Source organism: Astatotilapia calliptera, chromosome 17 (genome assembly GCF_900246225.1).
Source record: "Astatotilapia calliptera chromosome 17, fAstCal1.2, whole genome shotgun sequence".
NCBI classification, from domain to species: Eukaryota; Metazoa; Chordata; class Actinopteri; order Cichliformes; family Cichlidae; genus Astatotilapia; species Astatotilapia calliptera.
The window spans coordinates 521,942-540,375 of NC_039318.1; the positions used below are offsets into that span (position 1 = coordinate 521,942).

Genomic DNA, 18,434 nt, shown 5'->3' on the forward strand with positions numbered 1-18,434 from the left:
TTAAACCTAGCTCCAAGAATAATTTTCACCGACAGTTCTGAGATAAGCTGCATGTTATTCTTGGATGCGGTTGTAGGACCGGCTTTAAAATCGCATGACAAAAATATCATACACATTAAAAAAAACTGTATCACCAACGTAGCCTGGACAACATTTGCTAGTTAGATGAAGTCAGCTATCTCATCGTAGCATATTTATATGCATATTTATAATTATACGGTTCTTGGAGTGAGTGCATACACTCATGAAGTTTAGTAACTTCCGGTCACTGCAACAAGCCCAGGTACAGTTTACCGACGGATGGGTGCAGGACCTTGAAACGCACCGTGTAGAACGAAAGACCATCGTACGTATCATAAGTTTACCAGTCTCACAAATCGTCTTCATAAATACAGATTCGTTAACCGTTTATTAATAGGACCTTTGAGCTCAGCGGTAATTAATTAGTAGTGGAAATAATTTCTGGTAGCATCACAGAAATGTAGCAGTGACAATAATACTGTATGCTGTAATCGTACTGGGCAATTAGTGATACAAAAAACCTGTTTTATCCTGTGAATAAAAGCATATGTTTTTGTCAATGTTTGCTATACCATATAACAAGAGAAGATAGGACCTCTCTTATACTCCCAGAGTGCTCTCTAATGCACACAAAGTTTGCAGACTATCAAGGATCAAACCTCTACCAATCTACAACTAATTATAAAACTCTAAGCATATATAAGTAGATATTTCTAAGCATAAATGACAATCAACAATACAAAAACTAACAGTTTCCGTTACGGATCGGGTAGCAACAGTGACAGACCGCATTTGGAGTACACTTCGGATTGGGACAGCCGTCGTCGCGTCGCTGTGACGTAATAGGTCTTTCAATGCGTACTCCGAAGCGTGCGGTCGCTGGATTGGGACACAGCCTCTGTCTCGAGCCTTGCTGTTCTCATATTGTTCCCTGCCACTGAGAGTACACCTTGGATGGTTCTGTAGAGAACAGCTGGTTTATTCTCCTGCCTTCTCTCTCTCTGGCGTATCTCTTCAAGCAGCTGGCCAAGGCTGTGAGTCTTGGCAGTTTTATATGTGTGTGTCGCACCATTGATGAAAACTTCTTTATAAGTGACATGAAGGCGAAAATATCGAATGATCCAGCATCGTTTCATATTCACTGAAACTCCGAAAACAAGCAGAACCAAAGAATGACATTGAATTATTTTTATTTCATTCTAAGCCGAGCCAAGTTTAACGACTCAGCAGACACACAAAACACACAACCTTCAGTACACAAATGTTAATATGCATAATAGGAACATAACAATATGAAACATGTAAGTAGGTTAAGGCAGACATTAGTGCTTTCCAAAACGTGTTGATGAGTAGTTGGTGTCAGAACTGTGACGTCTTGTTTTTTTATTTCTTCACATATAAGGCAAAGTCGTGCTTTGGTCTGACAACAGACAGTAAAGACCATCGCTCAGGGCAGCCTCTATTATTTTAAAGTCATTCGATTCATTTTACTACATCGGCATTAGTCCCACATGGAGCAAATTTAGATGCAAACCACACACACATGCTTAATATAACCATAGCTTCATTTGTGGAAGTACTACTTGCCATTAGCTCATATCAGCAAAAAGACAGAAGAGAAGCTGCCTTCAAACTACTGAGAACCCAAAAGCAGTCTGAGGTGCACAGGAGCCTCGTCACAGTAAGCTCTGACTGTTAAAATGTCATCAGATAAATATTTAAATAAATAACAGCAAGAAGAGGTAAAGTGATGACTCGTGCTGACAGAAATGAAACATAAGGTCAAATGTTTCTATCATACCAGGTGAGGGTCATTGTGGCGTGCATTCACCGCGTACACACAAGGAAGTCACACATGCAATGTTTTCATGTATAAACAACTTTCCACACGTTGGACATATTTTTAGTTCCAAAAGGATCCAGCAGCAGCACTTGGTCATTTCCATTAGCACAGAGGGGATTTAGATCAACATGTTCTTTATGGGGAAGAAATCCTGAAACTATCAGACTCCGCACGAGCGCAGCTAAACCCAGCTGTCAAATCACAACTAGGCCGAAAGCAATCTGAGGGTGGCAGCACAGCCCTGCACTAGAGTCCGGTCGTCCTGCTTCATGGTGAGAACAACAAGCGCACAAGCAGACACGGTGCTTTGTCTCTGCAGGCTGAGCAAACAGCCGGCACAAGCTGCCCCACTGGTAGGTAAACACAACGTGTTTGCATTTAAATATTCAAGTAAGAGCAAAATTAAAATGAATGTCAGGAGTAGATCCGATCAGTGTATAAACAGCTTAAACAAACTGTTGTCTCTAATTTTCGCTACAGCACAAAGAAGAGAAGCCAAATGTGCGGTGGCTGAGTCTGTACAGGCGACAGGACGCAGACAAAGTTAGACTGCGTAGCATCACTGACAGACTCTGTTAGGATGCAACAGGATGAATTTAAAAAAACATTTTAGGAACATGGAAACTCCTTAATGGGAATCTTTGAGCCTCGTTGAACCTTTTACCTTGTGTAACTGCAAACTGGCACCATTGACTTTATAGGCCGAACTGACTACAAGCTGAATCTTGAGTGTCGTTGTTGCTAAGATTCTTTAAATTCATGGTGGAGCTGAGGAGAAAACAAGATCAGACCAAAGTGCCATCTCCATCTTCGGGAACATGTTACCAGGCTTTCTTTTCCTAAAGACTCTATCATACGTCTTGATGAATATGCAGACAGGCTTTTGGGAAACATCTGAAGCATTTTTAAAGAATAAATATTTGTAATAATGTCACAGTCCAGGTTCATTCAGGCCTGTTGCGTCGCCTGAGGCCGGACACGAGCTGCTCCGCCCCAATCTCCTCCGTCTCACGTGAGGCTTCTAAAGAGGGTATGAGCTCCGAGTGTTCCCACCCTCCTTCCTCCTCTTCTTCCTCTCTGTCACATTCTTCCACTGTTTCGTCTCCATCATATTCCTCTGGTCTCACTTCCTTCGTCTCTTCACCTTCTGCTTCATGCTTAATGTCTGAATGCTCTTCAGAAACTCTTGCAGTAGGCTCTGCTTTCTCGCTGGACGGCTGCTTGTCTGAAGTATCACTTGCCCCAAGGGACTCAATCAGGTCGTCCAGATTACGCTCGCCACCTGGAACAAAGAAGCTGATTAAAGAACAACATTTCTTCTTGTGCACGTAACGGAGAGCCAGCAATAAGCTTTATGAGTCAGGACTACACATGACATTGCATGTTCCACTCAAAGATATCTTTGTGACCAGTTCAACACCTGGACTTACTCAAGTTTGCCAAACATTTACAGCAAAGTTGTAGCAAATTTACTGAACAGTATTTCTTATTTTGCACCTAGCGCCTAGAGTTTCAAATCTCTGCCCTCTCTACTCCGCGTGCTTAGAGCCACATGTTTTCATTACTAACATTATTGAAACACAGCAGAACTGAAGTGAACTTGATGACAGGAGGACCAAAATCTGCAGATATCTTGTTTTTACAGCGAGCGGTGGATTTCAGTGTTACATCTCTCCGTGCCTTTTCTCAGCAGTGTGCACACAGAGCAACTTCCTGTGAAAGGTGGTGTCAGTCAAAATGCAGCTATAGCAGGGCTGTATTAGTGCGTTCGATTGTGTGGCTGCTGGTTAAATTCATATGCACAACATTCTCAAACCAAGCTGTCCTCTTTGCATTTGACAAGACAAAGACAAACAATTTTATAAGCCAGAAGTGAATCGAGTGCTGTCACTCCGTTTCACTCTTTAATTTGTAGTAATAATAATGTTACAGCGTCGCGGCACAGAATTCAGTTTCAGGCTAAGAAAGAAAAGGAGACGAGATCAGATTCCTTAAAGAGTATCTGCTGTGATGGCGTTTTGTTGCTCCGACAGTCTAAATGTCCATGCTGCGATGATGCAGGGAATGACAGGTTAGTGCGGCTGCTCCTCTCCGTCAGCTCTGACGCCAACACTGAGCGTAGTATTTCTGCTTCGACACATCACACGTGTCAGCTGATTATCTGCAGAAATGGTTTTTAATAACGAATCCTGTGGTGAGCAGAGTCTCTACCAAAGCTCAGCCACAGGTTTTTAGTTGCTTTGTTTTAAAACAACTAAAAACATCTTTTTAAAATTGCATTTCGTTAACTTTTGTCTGTTTTTGTTTTATACTGTGTCATCTCTGAAGCACTTTGTGATCTTTTATCTATGAAGGTGCTATATGAATAACATTAATGACTTTTATTCAGCCTCCTTTCATGTATCTACACTTGTTTAAACACACTGATTTCAGAGTAAAGGTGCATTTTTACTCTACTCGCTCCCTCATTTACTCCCCAGGTTGCTCGTGGCAGATTGCTGTTCGTTAACGAAGTAAACGAGTTACCTTTGTTTGTTTCTAAATGTGTGAATGAGAGACTGGCCCCACTCTGTAGCTGAGACACGCCTGCCTCTGGCACAGCATAACTATTCATCGCTGTTGAAAGATGATCGCAGACTGATGTACCAAAGTGGGTTTGAAGATCACATAAACTCAGTTTTGATTTTGTGGAAGTAGAAGCAATGGACAGGATCCAGAGGAACAAATGTCAATTAAAAAGGGAGAGTACGCTCCACCAACACGTGAGACTGTGGAGCCTTCAACTGGAAACTGCTTGGCTGAAATTGGACACCCAGCTGCCATCCACAGAGATGATGCATGTAAAGCGTGAGGTTTGTGGTCAAACAGCAGAGTGCACACTATAAGGGCTTACAGCGAGATCTCCAGGATGTGGCTAAAAATGGTGCAAGAAAAGGCACACAGGCCAAACTGAATCAGACGTGCTTTTTGATTCTCACGGGTGGAGTGGTGGAATATTTGGGTCACACCTTCAGTTTTAGGAAGAGAAACCTGAGGAGAGAGCGACACCAACCAATCCTGCAGCCCACTCTGCTCTGCTGTCAGGTGTGACTGTGGTTGTCAGCTTCAACCACCTGATTTTAAAACACAGCCCACAGTCTTCACGCCACACGCAGGATGGATATCGAACAGTGCTGAATGCTGAGTTACTGCAAACCCAACGCTGACCATAAATGCAAAACAGAGAGAAACGAGTCGGCATCCCGGTCCTGACCTGCCTCGCATCAGCCACACACGCCTCTCCTTTCACAGGAGACCTAGAGTTAGACACTGATACACTACACTGTACAGTGTAGTGTATCAGTGTACACTACACTGATACACTACACTGATACACTACGGTGCACTGCATCAAGATTTCCTCTCATGGACTGATCTGTGCAGGCGCTGATGTAGAAACATTTCTTTAAGCAATCAGTGATTTATTCAGACTTTTGCACCTGAATTTATTGAGTTTGTGAACAAACTTAGAAGTGCCTCTCACCATGCGTACGAACAAATGTCACCATCACTACAGTAACATCAGCTTTGAGTGATCCTGTATTTCAGCCACAGCCTCTCTTTTAAAAGATGTCCTCGCTGCAGCGTGGACCCTTTTACAAAGCCTGTCTGGGTCACTTTCCCCACTCACTCTTTCTCCTCTGGTGGGTCAGCTCTGCTTATACAGAGACATGTGGGCGTGCCACGTGCAGACAATATGCAGATTCCACAGGCTGGTCGAATTCACTAACATGACACGACAGCAAGAACAAAACAGGCTTTGTTAATGAGGACCATTGTTCTCAACTATCAAACATATCACGCTCCTTCAAACATCGACGATGTGCAGTAACAGTGTAAATCAAACACTGAGAGCGTTCTCCTCATTCGTCAGTAAGAACAATAGAAACTGGGATGTGTTTCTATTTTGCACACAATCTGAAAACAGCAACCACACAGTCTAGAGTCAGGTCTGCAACACCTGACAAATTCACTCTGATCACCACAAAGTGACTGAATTATGCTGCACGGTTAAAAACAAACAACCCACTGGTGGCATGGAGGGGTGGACAGTCCATTCCTCTCTTCTTCATCAGGTACCGAATGGTCTGCAGCTGAGACATGATCTCATTCTTCTGTTCCTGGGCCACCGACTTCACGCTGGAGGAACAAAAGAGAAGAGACGATTCTCACAGGGTCTGTGTTTGTCATAACGGCCGTTTTATTACATGAAACTAAAGTCAGGTGATCAGCTCCACGCCGTCCTGCAGGCGGGTTAGAGTCATGTTTGAGAGCTGTGTGGGGAACACCTGGAGAAACCTGACTGGGAAGGTCACTCACCAGTTGGTCAGCGGGTCCAGCTGGGTGAGGATGGAATTGAGCATCCTCTCTGTCTGTGCAAGCCTTTGTTCCAGCTCGTTCAACTGGTTCTCTGCATGAAAGCAAACACACACGATGGGGAAACCACGACTGAAACCAAATAAAACGTGCAAACACATATCCTGACACACACCTGCCTCCATGGATTTTTTGGCCCCTTTTGCAAACTTGTCCTTTTGGGCCTTGTTGTCTGTAGACCTGATCTGGAACAAAAACAAACATGACGGCTCAAACTGTAGATGCTATCCGAGACCTGAGGTGCTGCAGTGTACGTAGTTACCTTCAAAAACTTGTATGCTGCAAACACTCCCACTCCAATGGCGTAGAGCGGCATCAGCGTGAACACGTAGCCCTTATTGCTGCTCGATTTGTATTTGTCACTCTTCAGCTCTTGCTCCACCCGTTTCTTCATCTGCTGCAAGTTCTCCGGGGACTGGCCGGCGCCGTTCATATTGATGGGCTGACCTCGCGCTGGGCCTGCTGACACAACATCGTGACGGACGTCAGAAACACGCTAAGAAATCGCATTCATGGCACATGAGCACCGTTCCAAATCATTTGTCTTAAAGCAGATAGTGAGGTGAGGGTCAGGGGTATTACCAACAAGCTACAGTAGGGGTTTAAGTCACATGTTTACGTAGTGCTGTATGACAGTAGGAGTTTTATAGTGCAATCATCTGCTGTTAAAGGCCGTTCATGCACCACCCTGCTTTTACAGCCTTTCATAGTTTACTTAGTGTGATAGTTCATCTCGAAACAGCTACTTTCAGGCTGTTTCCTGACAGGTGACGATGACAGACAAATGTCAGCATCACATTTTATGGACTGGATTGGAACAGGCACCCATGATCACCATAAGAAGTGTGATTACTGTGTGAAGGAGTCCAATGAGACTGTGTGTGCGTGTGTGTGTGTGTAAGATTCAAGCTTCAATAATCATATTTGCTAAAGACCTCCTGCAAACAGAAAAGGTCTCCGAGTCATGATGTCATCTAGGGCTGCTCGATTATGTCAAAAATGATAATCACGATTATTTTCACTGAAATTGAGATCTCGATTATTTGACGATATTTATTTAACCCTTTAAGACCTACTATAGAACCAAGTCCACCAGAGCTTATATTAAATTTTTACATGTTGTAGTGCCGTTTGTGGGAGCATTTAAAGTTGCTATGCAACTGTTATAGCCCATATTTTAATAATATGTATGTATTAAGTCCATAGTAACGACATTAATTGCAAAAAAGTGCAATAAACTACAAAAAAAATTGAAAATCGTTTTTGTTTTTTTTACATATATTTCTACTTGGAGAAATTTAAGAGGTTTATCCCTCAAAACTTTAAATACAAAAAAGTTGCAAAAAATAGTTTACAACAACAGGAAATTTATTTTGAGTGTCTTCATAGTTTTATTTTGGAGATACACCAATTTTTATATACTGCAGGAAAAACGAAAAAACAATCCTATGATGCAAATTTGCAAAGAAAACAGCAGGTGCATCAAAATAAACTATTTCCAGCAGTGAAGTTTCAGTTCTAAGCATCCCAGCAACTATTCAGAAAAGTCAAACATGACCAGTAGAGGCTTTTAAGGCCTACAAGTAAAAAACTACAATTTCCGCGAAAATGACGTCACTTCCGGTTTCGGGCAGGAAATGGCGGACATGTGACAGTTCGCGCTGACGTCTGTTTCACTGTGGGAAGTGTTACGAACAGCTGATCAGATCGGCAAAGCGTGTTTCTGGAATATTATGTTTTTGTTCCTGCAAGCGCTTTTTATGCAGTTTTTGCAAAGCTATATGTGGAACGAAACCGTGACCGAGGACAAGCTGATGGCATCAGATGTAAGTACAACTCCTCCGGTTTCATATGCAAAACAAATTATTGCGCTAGCTTACACGGTTCAGGTTCTACAGGGATTTAAAAATAGTTACACAAAACGGAGCGTGCTGCTCTGACCGGCTTTAAAGGGTTAACAATGACTTTAAAAAATAATATAAAATAGTGTGCAACACCACTGAAGTTTTTTTTTTTTAAACTCTCTTTTCAACCAGCGGCAGTCACTCTCCAAATAACTTCTGCTTAGCTTTCCGAGCTTCCCTCGGGTCCTCTTAATCAGCGGTCTCCAACCTTTTTTGCGCCACGGACGGTTTATGCCCGACAATATTTTCACGGACCGGCCTTTAAGGTGTCGCGGATAAATGAGGGAGGGGCTAATAATCGGCTCTGTCATTTTTAATGATCGTTGAAAGCCCAGATCGTAATCGTGATTAAAATTCGATTAATTGAGCAGCCCTAATGTCATCACCAGCCGACCCGTCACACGTCGTGCAGCATCCTCACACTCTGCTTCCACAGGTCCTTTCTTGGCACCCTCTCATATGTTTTCTCTACACAGTACACAACAAGTGCACAAACATACACATAAGGAACACGTAGACGACGATGTGTAGACGATCAGTGTCAAACACTGTGTGCGGCAGTACTCTGCAACTAGACACCGGTGCTGGGAATCTTGACGCTCCATTTGGCCACAGATTTGAACTGACCTCAGTCCTAATGCCACTTAATGGGGGCAACACATATAATCATCATCATCATCGTTTAAGCCACATCTAATGTGCTGCTACATCACCACATCCGTCACCTCTTCCTCTAGCATGTGGAAGGCTTTTCAGAGCAGGTTGCTCTGTTTGCACAAAGCTGTATGAAACCCGGGAGGACGTCATTTCACACGGGAAGCTTTGCCCTGCAGGGCCTTTCAAAGGTTTACTGCTGTTTTTGACAGTTTCTGGGAGGCTGAGAACTTACACTGCACTGTTGGAAACAGTTTTGATGCTGTTTTGTTGCAAATTGTGCACAATAATGTTTATTTTCATTTTTCTTGCAGTTTATCAAAATGAGTGCATCTCAAAAATGAAACTATGAAGATGCTCAGAATAAATTTTCTATGCTTTGAAACTATTTTATGCAGCTTGTTTTGTATTTACAGATCTGGAAGATCAAACTCTGAAATTTCTAGAAATATGTGTAAACAAACAAAAACTATTTTTGGAGTTTATTGTTTTTGCAATTTCCTGTAGACTAATTACACATCATTACAATTTGGGATATACTGCTTGTATTGATGTATAGCAACTTGAAAAGTCCAAAATGGCACTACAGCATGTAAAAATGTAAAAATGCAAAGCTCTGGTGGACTTGAATAGAATAGAATAGAATAGAATAATCCTTTAATTGTCCCACAAGGGGAAATTTGGATGTAACAGCAGCAATAAAGACAAATACAAACAAACAGTACACAGGACACAGAACAGAAACATACACAATTTTTACATATTTACATCAAGGACAATGGTTACTATAAACAGTGAGTACTGTACAGTTATTAAATTAAATAAAATTAACTACAGATAAGAGGCAAAGCAGGTTGTAGTGCGAATCGGTTAATAAAATAAAATAGTGCAGTTACAGATGTAAACATCTATGTTTGTTAGGAGCAGTTCTGATTGTGCAGTCTGACAGCTGCAGGGAGGAAGGACCTGTGGAAACGCTCCTTCATGCATCGAGGATGCAGCAGTCTGTCACTCTCTCTGCAGCAACATCTGCATGCATGGGAGGGGGAGACTCTGTCCATCAGAGATGTTATTTTGGCCAGAGTCCTTCTGTCTCCACCACCTGCACTGGGTCCAGGGTGCATTACAGAACAGAGCTGGCCTTCCTCATGAGTTTATCCAGCCTCTTCCTCTCAGCTGCAGATAAACCGCTGCTCCAACATACAACACTAAAAAATGACAGATGCCACCACAGAGTCATAGAAGGTCTTTAAAAGCGCTCCCTGGACTCCAAATGACCTCAGCAGGTAGAGTCTGCTCTGACCCTTCCTGTAAAGAGCATCAGTGTTGTGGCTCCAGTTTATTATTCAGGTGAACACCCAGGTACCTATAAGAGTCCACTATCTCAATGTCCACTCCCTGGATGTTCACCGCTGTCAGTGTGGTGGGTCTGCGTCTCCGGAAGTCCACCACCAACTCCTTGGTTTTCCCGGCGTTGATCAGCAGGTGGTTCTGCTGACACCAGTCCACAAAGTCCAGAGTCCAGTGTCTGTACTCTGAGTCGTCCTCACCTGTGATGAGGCGACTATGGCAGAGTCGTCAGAGAACTTCTGTAGGTGGCAGCGTGGGGAGTTGATGGAGACGTCTGCAGTGTAGAGGGTGAAGAGGAACGGTGCCAGCACAGTGTGGGGCCCCCGTACTGCAGACCAGCCTGTCAGAGACACAGCCCTGTGTCCTCACATACTGTGGACGTTCTGTGAGGTAGTCCAGTATCCACTGGGACATGTCCACTCTTCCACAAGGGTTAACCAATGAACCCTACGACACCACACACACCCAGTCCACACAGACAGCCTGATGGTGGAGTTGATCTCAGGACCTTCATGCTGTGAGGCAACAGTGCTAACCACCACAGACAGATGAAGGCTGGGGGTTTGAGCACAGTGGAGAAGCAGGCAGGTTTGTGGCTGTGCAGAGCATCCACAAACCTGCCTGCTGACCCTGAGCACAGGAGTGTGGAGAACTCACCATCCAGGCAAATAAAGAGTGGGCAGAGCAGCCAAAGGTTTGAGGGCTGTGAGCAGGTGAAGCTGCAGACTGAGGCGGAGCGCTGGATGAGAGACTGCAGGTTCTGGTCAGACGTGGCTGAGATGATGAACTCTACTTTTACAATCATTATTTCAAACATGTTTCTTACATTTTTGTAGCTAGCTGTGAAGTCAGTATTAAAATGTAGGCAGTGCTCTGGTTTTTATCTTTAATCCCACACACTAGAGCTGCTCGATATAACGATATATATCGGATGATGATATAAAAACATCTATTGTTTCATTTTACGCTATCGTTTGTTTCGTGGTGTCGTAAAATAAACTGTTTGCAGTAGAGCTGGGCGATATAAGATTTTTTCATATCACGATATGTTTTTTTCATTTCAGGCGATAACGATATCTATCACGATATCAGCCAAATAACTATATTTGTAAGATTTAAATGTGCCGTTGCTCACAAGTAAAATGTGAAATAATCAGCAGCTTGTTTTTATTTAAATATTTATTTCCCATAATAAGTTCAACAGGGTAGATGTACTTAAGGAACATGAGACTTTTTCAGATGAATAAAGGCAAATATTGCAAACTACACAAAAGGCAGCCGCTAAAGCGTTTAAGTTTCAAAATAGAACAAACGAAACAGACTAAACTGTCAATTCCACTTAGAAACAAAATATTAATTCTAAAAATAAATCTTAGTTTGTTTTACAGAAGAACAGACAAAACTGACTAACTTTTGTCAATATCAAATAAACTGAGAACTAAAAGGAAATTCTCAATCTCTCCTTGTTGTATAGCTGAGCTTTTCAAACAGTTGTAACAGTTACTTTAGTCTGACAAAAGCCGAATGACGAATTAGCGCTTCCAGTCAGAGACTGAGGCTACGTCCACACGTACACGGGTATTTTTGAAAACGGAGATTTTCCGTTTTCGTTTTAAAAAATAATCCCGTCCACACATAAAGGCAGAAACGAAGGAAAACGCTGCTAAAGCAGCAGGTGGCGCTAGATTCCTAACCGTGCAGAAATGTTGACCAATCAGAAGTCTAGAAGCCTCGGTGGGAAAAAGTAAACAAAGCTGGGGCATAGAAGCAGAACCGAGTCGTATGTGTGGAGGGACAGTAACTGTGTGTATATGTAAGCATTTAAACACTGCAGAGAGTAGAATTAACAGTATTGTAGAAATTCATTTCACCGAAACAATAACGTGGCGCACAGTGTGACGTCAAAAAATGCGCACACCTTTGACGCTGCGTTTTCTCCATTTTTCTAGTCCACGCGTAAATGCAAAAACTGAGTTTTCAAAAATCTTCGTTTTCAGTGACCAAAAACGCCGTTTATGTGTGGACGAAAGGTGCAAACGCATAGAAAAATCTGCGTTTTCAAAAATACCCGTGGACGTGTGGACGTAGCGCATGCACCAGTTTATTGTATTTCCAGACTTGCTTTCGGCACAATTTACAGTGAACGCTACTCTGTTTTTTGTCAGACTTGAAATTAGGGCTGCTCAATTAATCGAATTTTAATCACGATTACGATCTGGGCTTTCAACGATCATTAAAAATGACTGAGCCGATTATTAGCCCCTCCCTCGTTTATCCGCGACACCTTAAAGGCCGGTCGTGAAAATATTGTCGGGCATAAACCGTCCGTGGCGCAAAAAAGGTTGGAGACCGCTGATTAAGAGGACCCGAGGGAAGCTCAGAAAGCTAAGCAGAAGTTATTTGGAGAGGAGAGTGACTGCCGCTGGTTGAAAAGAGAGGTAAAAAAACTTCAGTGGTGTTGCACACTATTTTATATTATTTTTTAAAGTCATTGTTAACCCTTTAAAGCCGGTCAGAGCAGCACGCTCCGTGTTGTGTAACTATTTTTAAATCCCTGTAGAACCTGAACCGTGTAAGCTAGCGCAATAATTTGTTTTGCATATGAAACCGGAGGAGTTGTACTTACATCTGATGCCATCAGCTTGTCCTCGGTCACGGTTTCGTTCCACATATAGCTTTGCAAAAACTGCATAAAAAGCGCTTGCAGGAACAAAAACATAATATTCCAGAAACACGCTTTGCCGATCCGATCAGCTGTTCGTAACACTTCCCACAGTGAAACAGACGTCAGCGCAAACTATCGCATGTCCGCCATTTCCTGCCCGAAACCGGAAGTGACGTCATTTTCGCGGAAATGTAGTTTTTTGTACTTGTAGGCCTTAAAAGCCTATACTGGTCATGTTTGACTTTTCTGAATAGTTGCTGGGATGCTTAGAACTGAAACTTCACTGCTGGAAATAGTTTATTTTGATGCACCTGCTGTTTTCTTTGCAAATTTGCATCATAGGATTGTTTTTTCGTTTTTCCTGCAGTATATAAAAATTGGTGTATCTCCAAAATAAAACTATGAAGACACTCAAAATAAATTTCCTGTTGTTGTAAACTATTTTTTGCAACTTTTTTGTATTTAAAGTTTTGAGGGATAAACCTCTTAAATTTCTCCAAGTAGAAATATATGTAAAAAAAACAAAAACGATTTTCAATTTTTTTGTAGTTTATTGCACTTTTTTGCAATTAATGTCGTTACTATGGACTTAATACATACATATTATTAAAATATGGGCTATAACAGTTGCATAGCAACTTTAAATGCTCCCACAAACGGCACTACAACATGTAAAAAAATAATATAAGCTCTGGCGGACTTGGTTCTATAGTAGGTCTTAAAGGGTTAAATAAATATCGTCAAATAATCGAGATCTCAATTTCAGTGAAAATAATCGTGATTATCATTTTTGACATAATCGAGCAGCCCTACTTGAAATAGCCGAAATACCTTCACACTACGGAGCTTCTGTGGCTCTTCCGTTCGACAATCTCTCCGGCATTGGAACCATCATCTGTTTTCTCCTCTGTAACCTTCGGTCACGCTCGGTTGATTTTTCTAGTCGGCGCACTCATTTCCTCCATTACCCGGGCGGTACGGTGGCCGGCTGCTTCCCAAACAAATACACATGTGCGGCTTGGCACTTGTGCTGTACGTAACAAGTCACGTGACGCTGCGGCTGTGATTGGTTCGGCTCTGCGCTACGTAATTTGGATTGGCTGTTCTTTTTTTTTTTTTTTTTTTTAAGAGGACAAGAGCGGTGAGGTCTATCGCGATAGTTTAACTTTTCTATCGAGAAAAAGTTATATCGCGATACATATCGTTATATCGCCCAGCTCTAGTTTACAGCTATATTTTTTCATGGTTTTGATGTCACTGTAGTGGTTATATTCATTTCTTAAAGTTCTCTCTTTCTCTTATATTTAATATAACCACACTACAGACGGACAAGCGCCTGTTTGTATGAGTTGTCGTTAGCAACAACGACGGTAAAACCATCGTGTGTCCGCTTGTTTATGTTCCACATAAACCTTTCACAATAAAGCTCAAGATCCTGTTGAGACTTTTCAAAATAAATGAAATCACGTGAAAGATGCAGATTATTTACGGATGAGAAGTAAAAAAGAGCCGCCAAGTGCTAAAAAATAAACCTTAGACTCAAACGTTAGAACAGGCTTCTCCCCGCAGCACGCTGTGTAATAAATACTCACAAAGAAAACGGCGCCGTTACAACTTATGTCTAAAAATGTATCGTTTCATGCATCGGTTAGACCAGCGGTCCCCAACCTGATTCGTCATTCGGCTTTTGTCAGACTAAAGTAACTGTTACAACTGTTTGAAAAGCTCAGCTATACAACAAGGAGAGATCGAGAATTTCCTTTTAGTTCTCAGTTTATTTGATATTGACAAAAGTTAGTCAGTTTCGTCTGTTCTTCTGTAAAACAAACTACGATTTATTTTTAGAATTAATATTTTGTTTCTAAGTGGAATTGACAGTTTAGTCTGTTTTGTTTGTTCTATTTTGAAACTTAAACGCTTTAGTGGCTGCCTTTTGTGTAGTTTGCAATATTTGCCTTTATTTATCTGAAAAAGTCTCATGTTCCTTAAGTACATCTACCCTGTTGAACTTATTATAGGAAATAAATATTTAAATCAAAACAAGCTGCTGATTATTTCACATTTTACTTGTGAGCAACGGCACATTTAAATCTTACAAATATAGTTATTTGGCTGATATCGTGATAGATATCGTTATCGCCTGAAATGAAAAAAACATATCGTGATATGAAAAAATCTTATATCGCCCAGCTCTACTTTTAACTCTTCATCATGGTCGTCTTCTTTAACAAAGACATGTTTTGCATCTGTTAGCTGTTGTGTTACTTGTTATACCCTTTGTTTATTAGGCTTCTGTCATATTTTAACTTTAAAATCTGTAATGACAAGGATTCAATGAAAATGAACAACTGAGCTTCATCAAGAAGACGATGTATGTGCCATTACTGCTGTTGTGGTAGTTCTAGTGTGTAAAGTAGCTGCCTTTTTGGAGGCTTTGACCTGCCAGGGTGTCTTGTTGTTCGGGCTTTATTACCCTTAATTGATAGAGGGTGAACTGGTAATTCTAAATGAATGTGAGTGGGAATGGTTGTATGTGCCTGTGTGTTAGCCCTGCGACGGACTGGCGACCCGTCCAGGCCGTACCCTGCCTCTCTCCGTGTGGTAGCTGGGAGTTGACACTTTATGTTACACGCTATCACTTGTATGTAAGCAAATGTTGTCAGTTACAAAGACAGCCCTGCATCAAAGACCTTGCTTTAGTAGCTAGGAGACTGTTGCAGTTGCCCACAGTTTACATGGAAGATGCCAACTTGTCTGCAAACTCTTGCTAACGACCAACGAGCAGATGTAAAATTGGAAAAAGAGCGGCACAAACCAGAAATGGGGAATCTTGGATTTCAAAGTAAAAGCTGAGGCCAATACATTTTAAAAGGTGTAACTTTTACTCTGAAGGTAAATGGTCTCACCGCTGCTAGCCAACTTTGCAGTCGCCATGTTCCCCCTTCACCAACCTGCCAGCGATCAAAGCAATCCTAACTGGGTTTCTGAGACCGCTCCACATGCTTCTTTGCAACCAATGTCACTTTCTCACTGCCACCAAACATTCACCAGCTGGTGGAGGAATGCACATTTTTACCCACTGACTGGTGGGCTCTGGGTCTAGGTGACAGGCCTTCTTCACCTGACCCTCCAGCATGACACGTCCACACAATGCACTGACATCATTAGCAGTTACAGGACTGCAAACCCTGTAACTCTTTTGTCCTCCTCCTACAAATGAGGGCTTCAGCCATTTTCCAGCTGGATTTCTCAGGACACACTTTTTGCCCCATTCTGATGTTTCAAGTGAACGTTAACTAAAGTTCTGCAGTCCTGTAGAAACACATCAATGATGATGAATAACTGCATGAATACGCAGGTGTGCGGCTAATAAAGGCACGTGTATTTTGGGATGGAAGGACATAATTCATTAATGGCCTCCACGGCGTCACGGATGAAGGATGTCACAGACATAAATACACAAACTCACATGTGTGTACAGATCTCCACCAATCTGTCATTTCATTAGGAATAATGTGTGTAAGCTGAACCGACCGAGGGTGGATCTGATCGCACTTAAACATAAATAAGGTAGAAACACACAGAGAATGTGTAATGACTAAGTTTCTCTGGAAAATTTAATATACTCGCTTTTTCCCCTCACGATAACTAGTACAACGTGAACCTCAAAGCAAATGTGGAAATCAAGCCAAATCTCGCGATAACTAGAGCAAAGTGAACCTCAGAGTGCCCAAGAACCAGTTGTATATTGCTACCTTTTCTGCTGTGACGAGCGTCCAGTTTGGCGTCCTTCGCCGCGGTCCCGCTGCCAAAGCCGTACAACCGCGGCAGCACGACAAACATGAAGAGCACGCCCGTGAAAGCCAGAGCGACTTGTTGTGATGTTGACAAAACCATCTTTCCGTAAAGCCGCGGAAGGAAGGAGCAGCGTAGCAGGCAACTAACGCTGCTAAGTGCTAAGAGAGACGCGAAACAGTAACCTCACACAGTCAGGCCAACGAGAAAACTCTCGGTAACTTGCATGAGTCCAAAACTCAGCCCGCTGCTCTGCAAAACAAGCCTCCCGGAAGCGGACGTTTTCTTCTTCTTTTTCCTGGTTTGGGTGGAGGCTGAAGAATGCACCGTAGTGCATTACTGCCCCCTACAGGAAGACAGATGAGCAGCAAACGTGAACAATGGCTCTTGTCTTAATTCAGACATGAAATGAAGCGATATTAACAGCCATGATAGTCACAGAGTAATACTTGGCCGAGGTGTTGTATTTTATTTTTGTAGTAGACTTGTTTTTATCCTGATGTTGCTGTCATTCGCTACATCGATCACTACGGCCGTCTTCTTCTGTTTGTCTACCACCACTATGTTGGTTAGCCACCACCATTTTGTCCGTCTGTATCTGGAAGTCCCACAGGATCTTAGCTCAGTCATTCTCCACCACCCTTGGGGACATCATTTAGACCTCGGGACTTCCTGGTCATATTCAGCACAGATGTTTCTGTATACTATGCAGGCTTATATACAGTTTATGTTATGGTTATGGCTTCCTTCCGCTTAGCGTACAGGTGCTGGAATTGGGGTGAAACCCTTCATGTATGGTCAGGAGCTTCCTTGTCTTGAAGTCAGTGGCTTCTATCTCCTCCTTTGGCCAGCTTATTATCCCAGCAGGGTACCTGATCACGGGCAGGGCGTAGCCTGGATCTTGTTCTCAACGTTCAGCTGACTTCTCAGGACTTGCCTGACCCTCTGCAGGTACTTGTAGCTGTCCTCTATGTCTGCAATGTTGCCTTCTGGTAGCTCGATCCCCTCAGTTCTGACTACCTTCCCTCTCTTTGTTATTATCCGACTGCACTTCTCCAGTCTGAATGACATTCCAATGACGAAAAAGAATCAGCTTAGAAGGAAACATATCTGGGAAATCATTTTGTTTTGTCGAACATAATAAGAACATGCTGACCTTCTGCTGAGTTTTCTTTTTACGGCTCGTTCCACCAAAGGATTGGAAAAAAGCAGTTTGAAAGAAGTTTCTGTTGCTATTGGTCAGTTTTTCCTGGGTCCCATCACTGCTGCAAAATTCTTTACAACAGTGACAAAAGAGACGATACATTTTCCCACAACCTTTTACTTTGTACAGTAAAATACTGTAAAAACATTTGACAGCATCTTATGATACAAATCCTCATAAAGTACTCTTAAACTTACTGAAACTCTTTACACTGAAGCCTCTTCAGGGAGTTTTTAGGACTTCCTGATAATAATGAATCACAGTCGTCCAGCCTGGAAGTAATAAATGTATGAACTAGTTTTTCAGCGTCATTTGTTAGGTTTCTGTTCTGTGCCTGTCCTGGTGCCACTTCTGTCTATGGTGTCACACTGTGTGTGAATCTGTCTGTTTAGTTCAGCGTCTTGTCCAGTTCTGTGTCTGTGAGTTTCCTGTTTTATTCTGAAGGTCTCTGTCTCATGTGAGTGTGTTCAGATTACGCTTCCTCTGTCCCGTCAGCTTTGATTTCTCCCAGGTGTGTTGCCCTCCTGTTGCTCATCCCTTGATTGCTGCTGTGTGTATTTAAGCCCTGTGTGTTCGCCTGCC

The 18,434-nt window shown here is 42.4% G+C and overlaps 1 protein-coding gene across 2 annotated transcripts; it reads right to left on the reverse strand.

The window, feature by feature from the left end:
* Positions 1–1,194: 1,194 nt before the first annotated feature.
* Positions 1,195–16,934, reverse strand: LOC113009317 (uncharacterized). 2 transcript variants are annotated; one of them, XM_026147543.1, is made up of 6 exons: positions 16,609–16,934; positions 6,543–6,739; positions 6,396–6,465; positions 6,224–6,314; positions 5,934–6,043; positions 1,195–3,146 (listed from the first exon to the last, which is right to left on the reverse strand). In XM_026147543.1, exons 1-6 carry the CDS (start codon positions 16,748–16,750, stop codon positions 2,809–2,811), a joined length of 948 nt encoding a protein of 315 aa, XP_026003328.1. In that variant the 5' UTR covers positions 16,751–16,934; the 3' UTR covers positions 1,195–2,808. The 2 variants fall into 2 exon arrangements, with proteins under 2 accessions (XP_026003328.1, XP_026003327.1); XM_026147542.1 differs by having other exon boundaries at positions 6,543–6,742.
* Between the last annotated feature and the right edge of the window lie 1,500 nt (positions 16,935–18,434).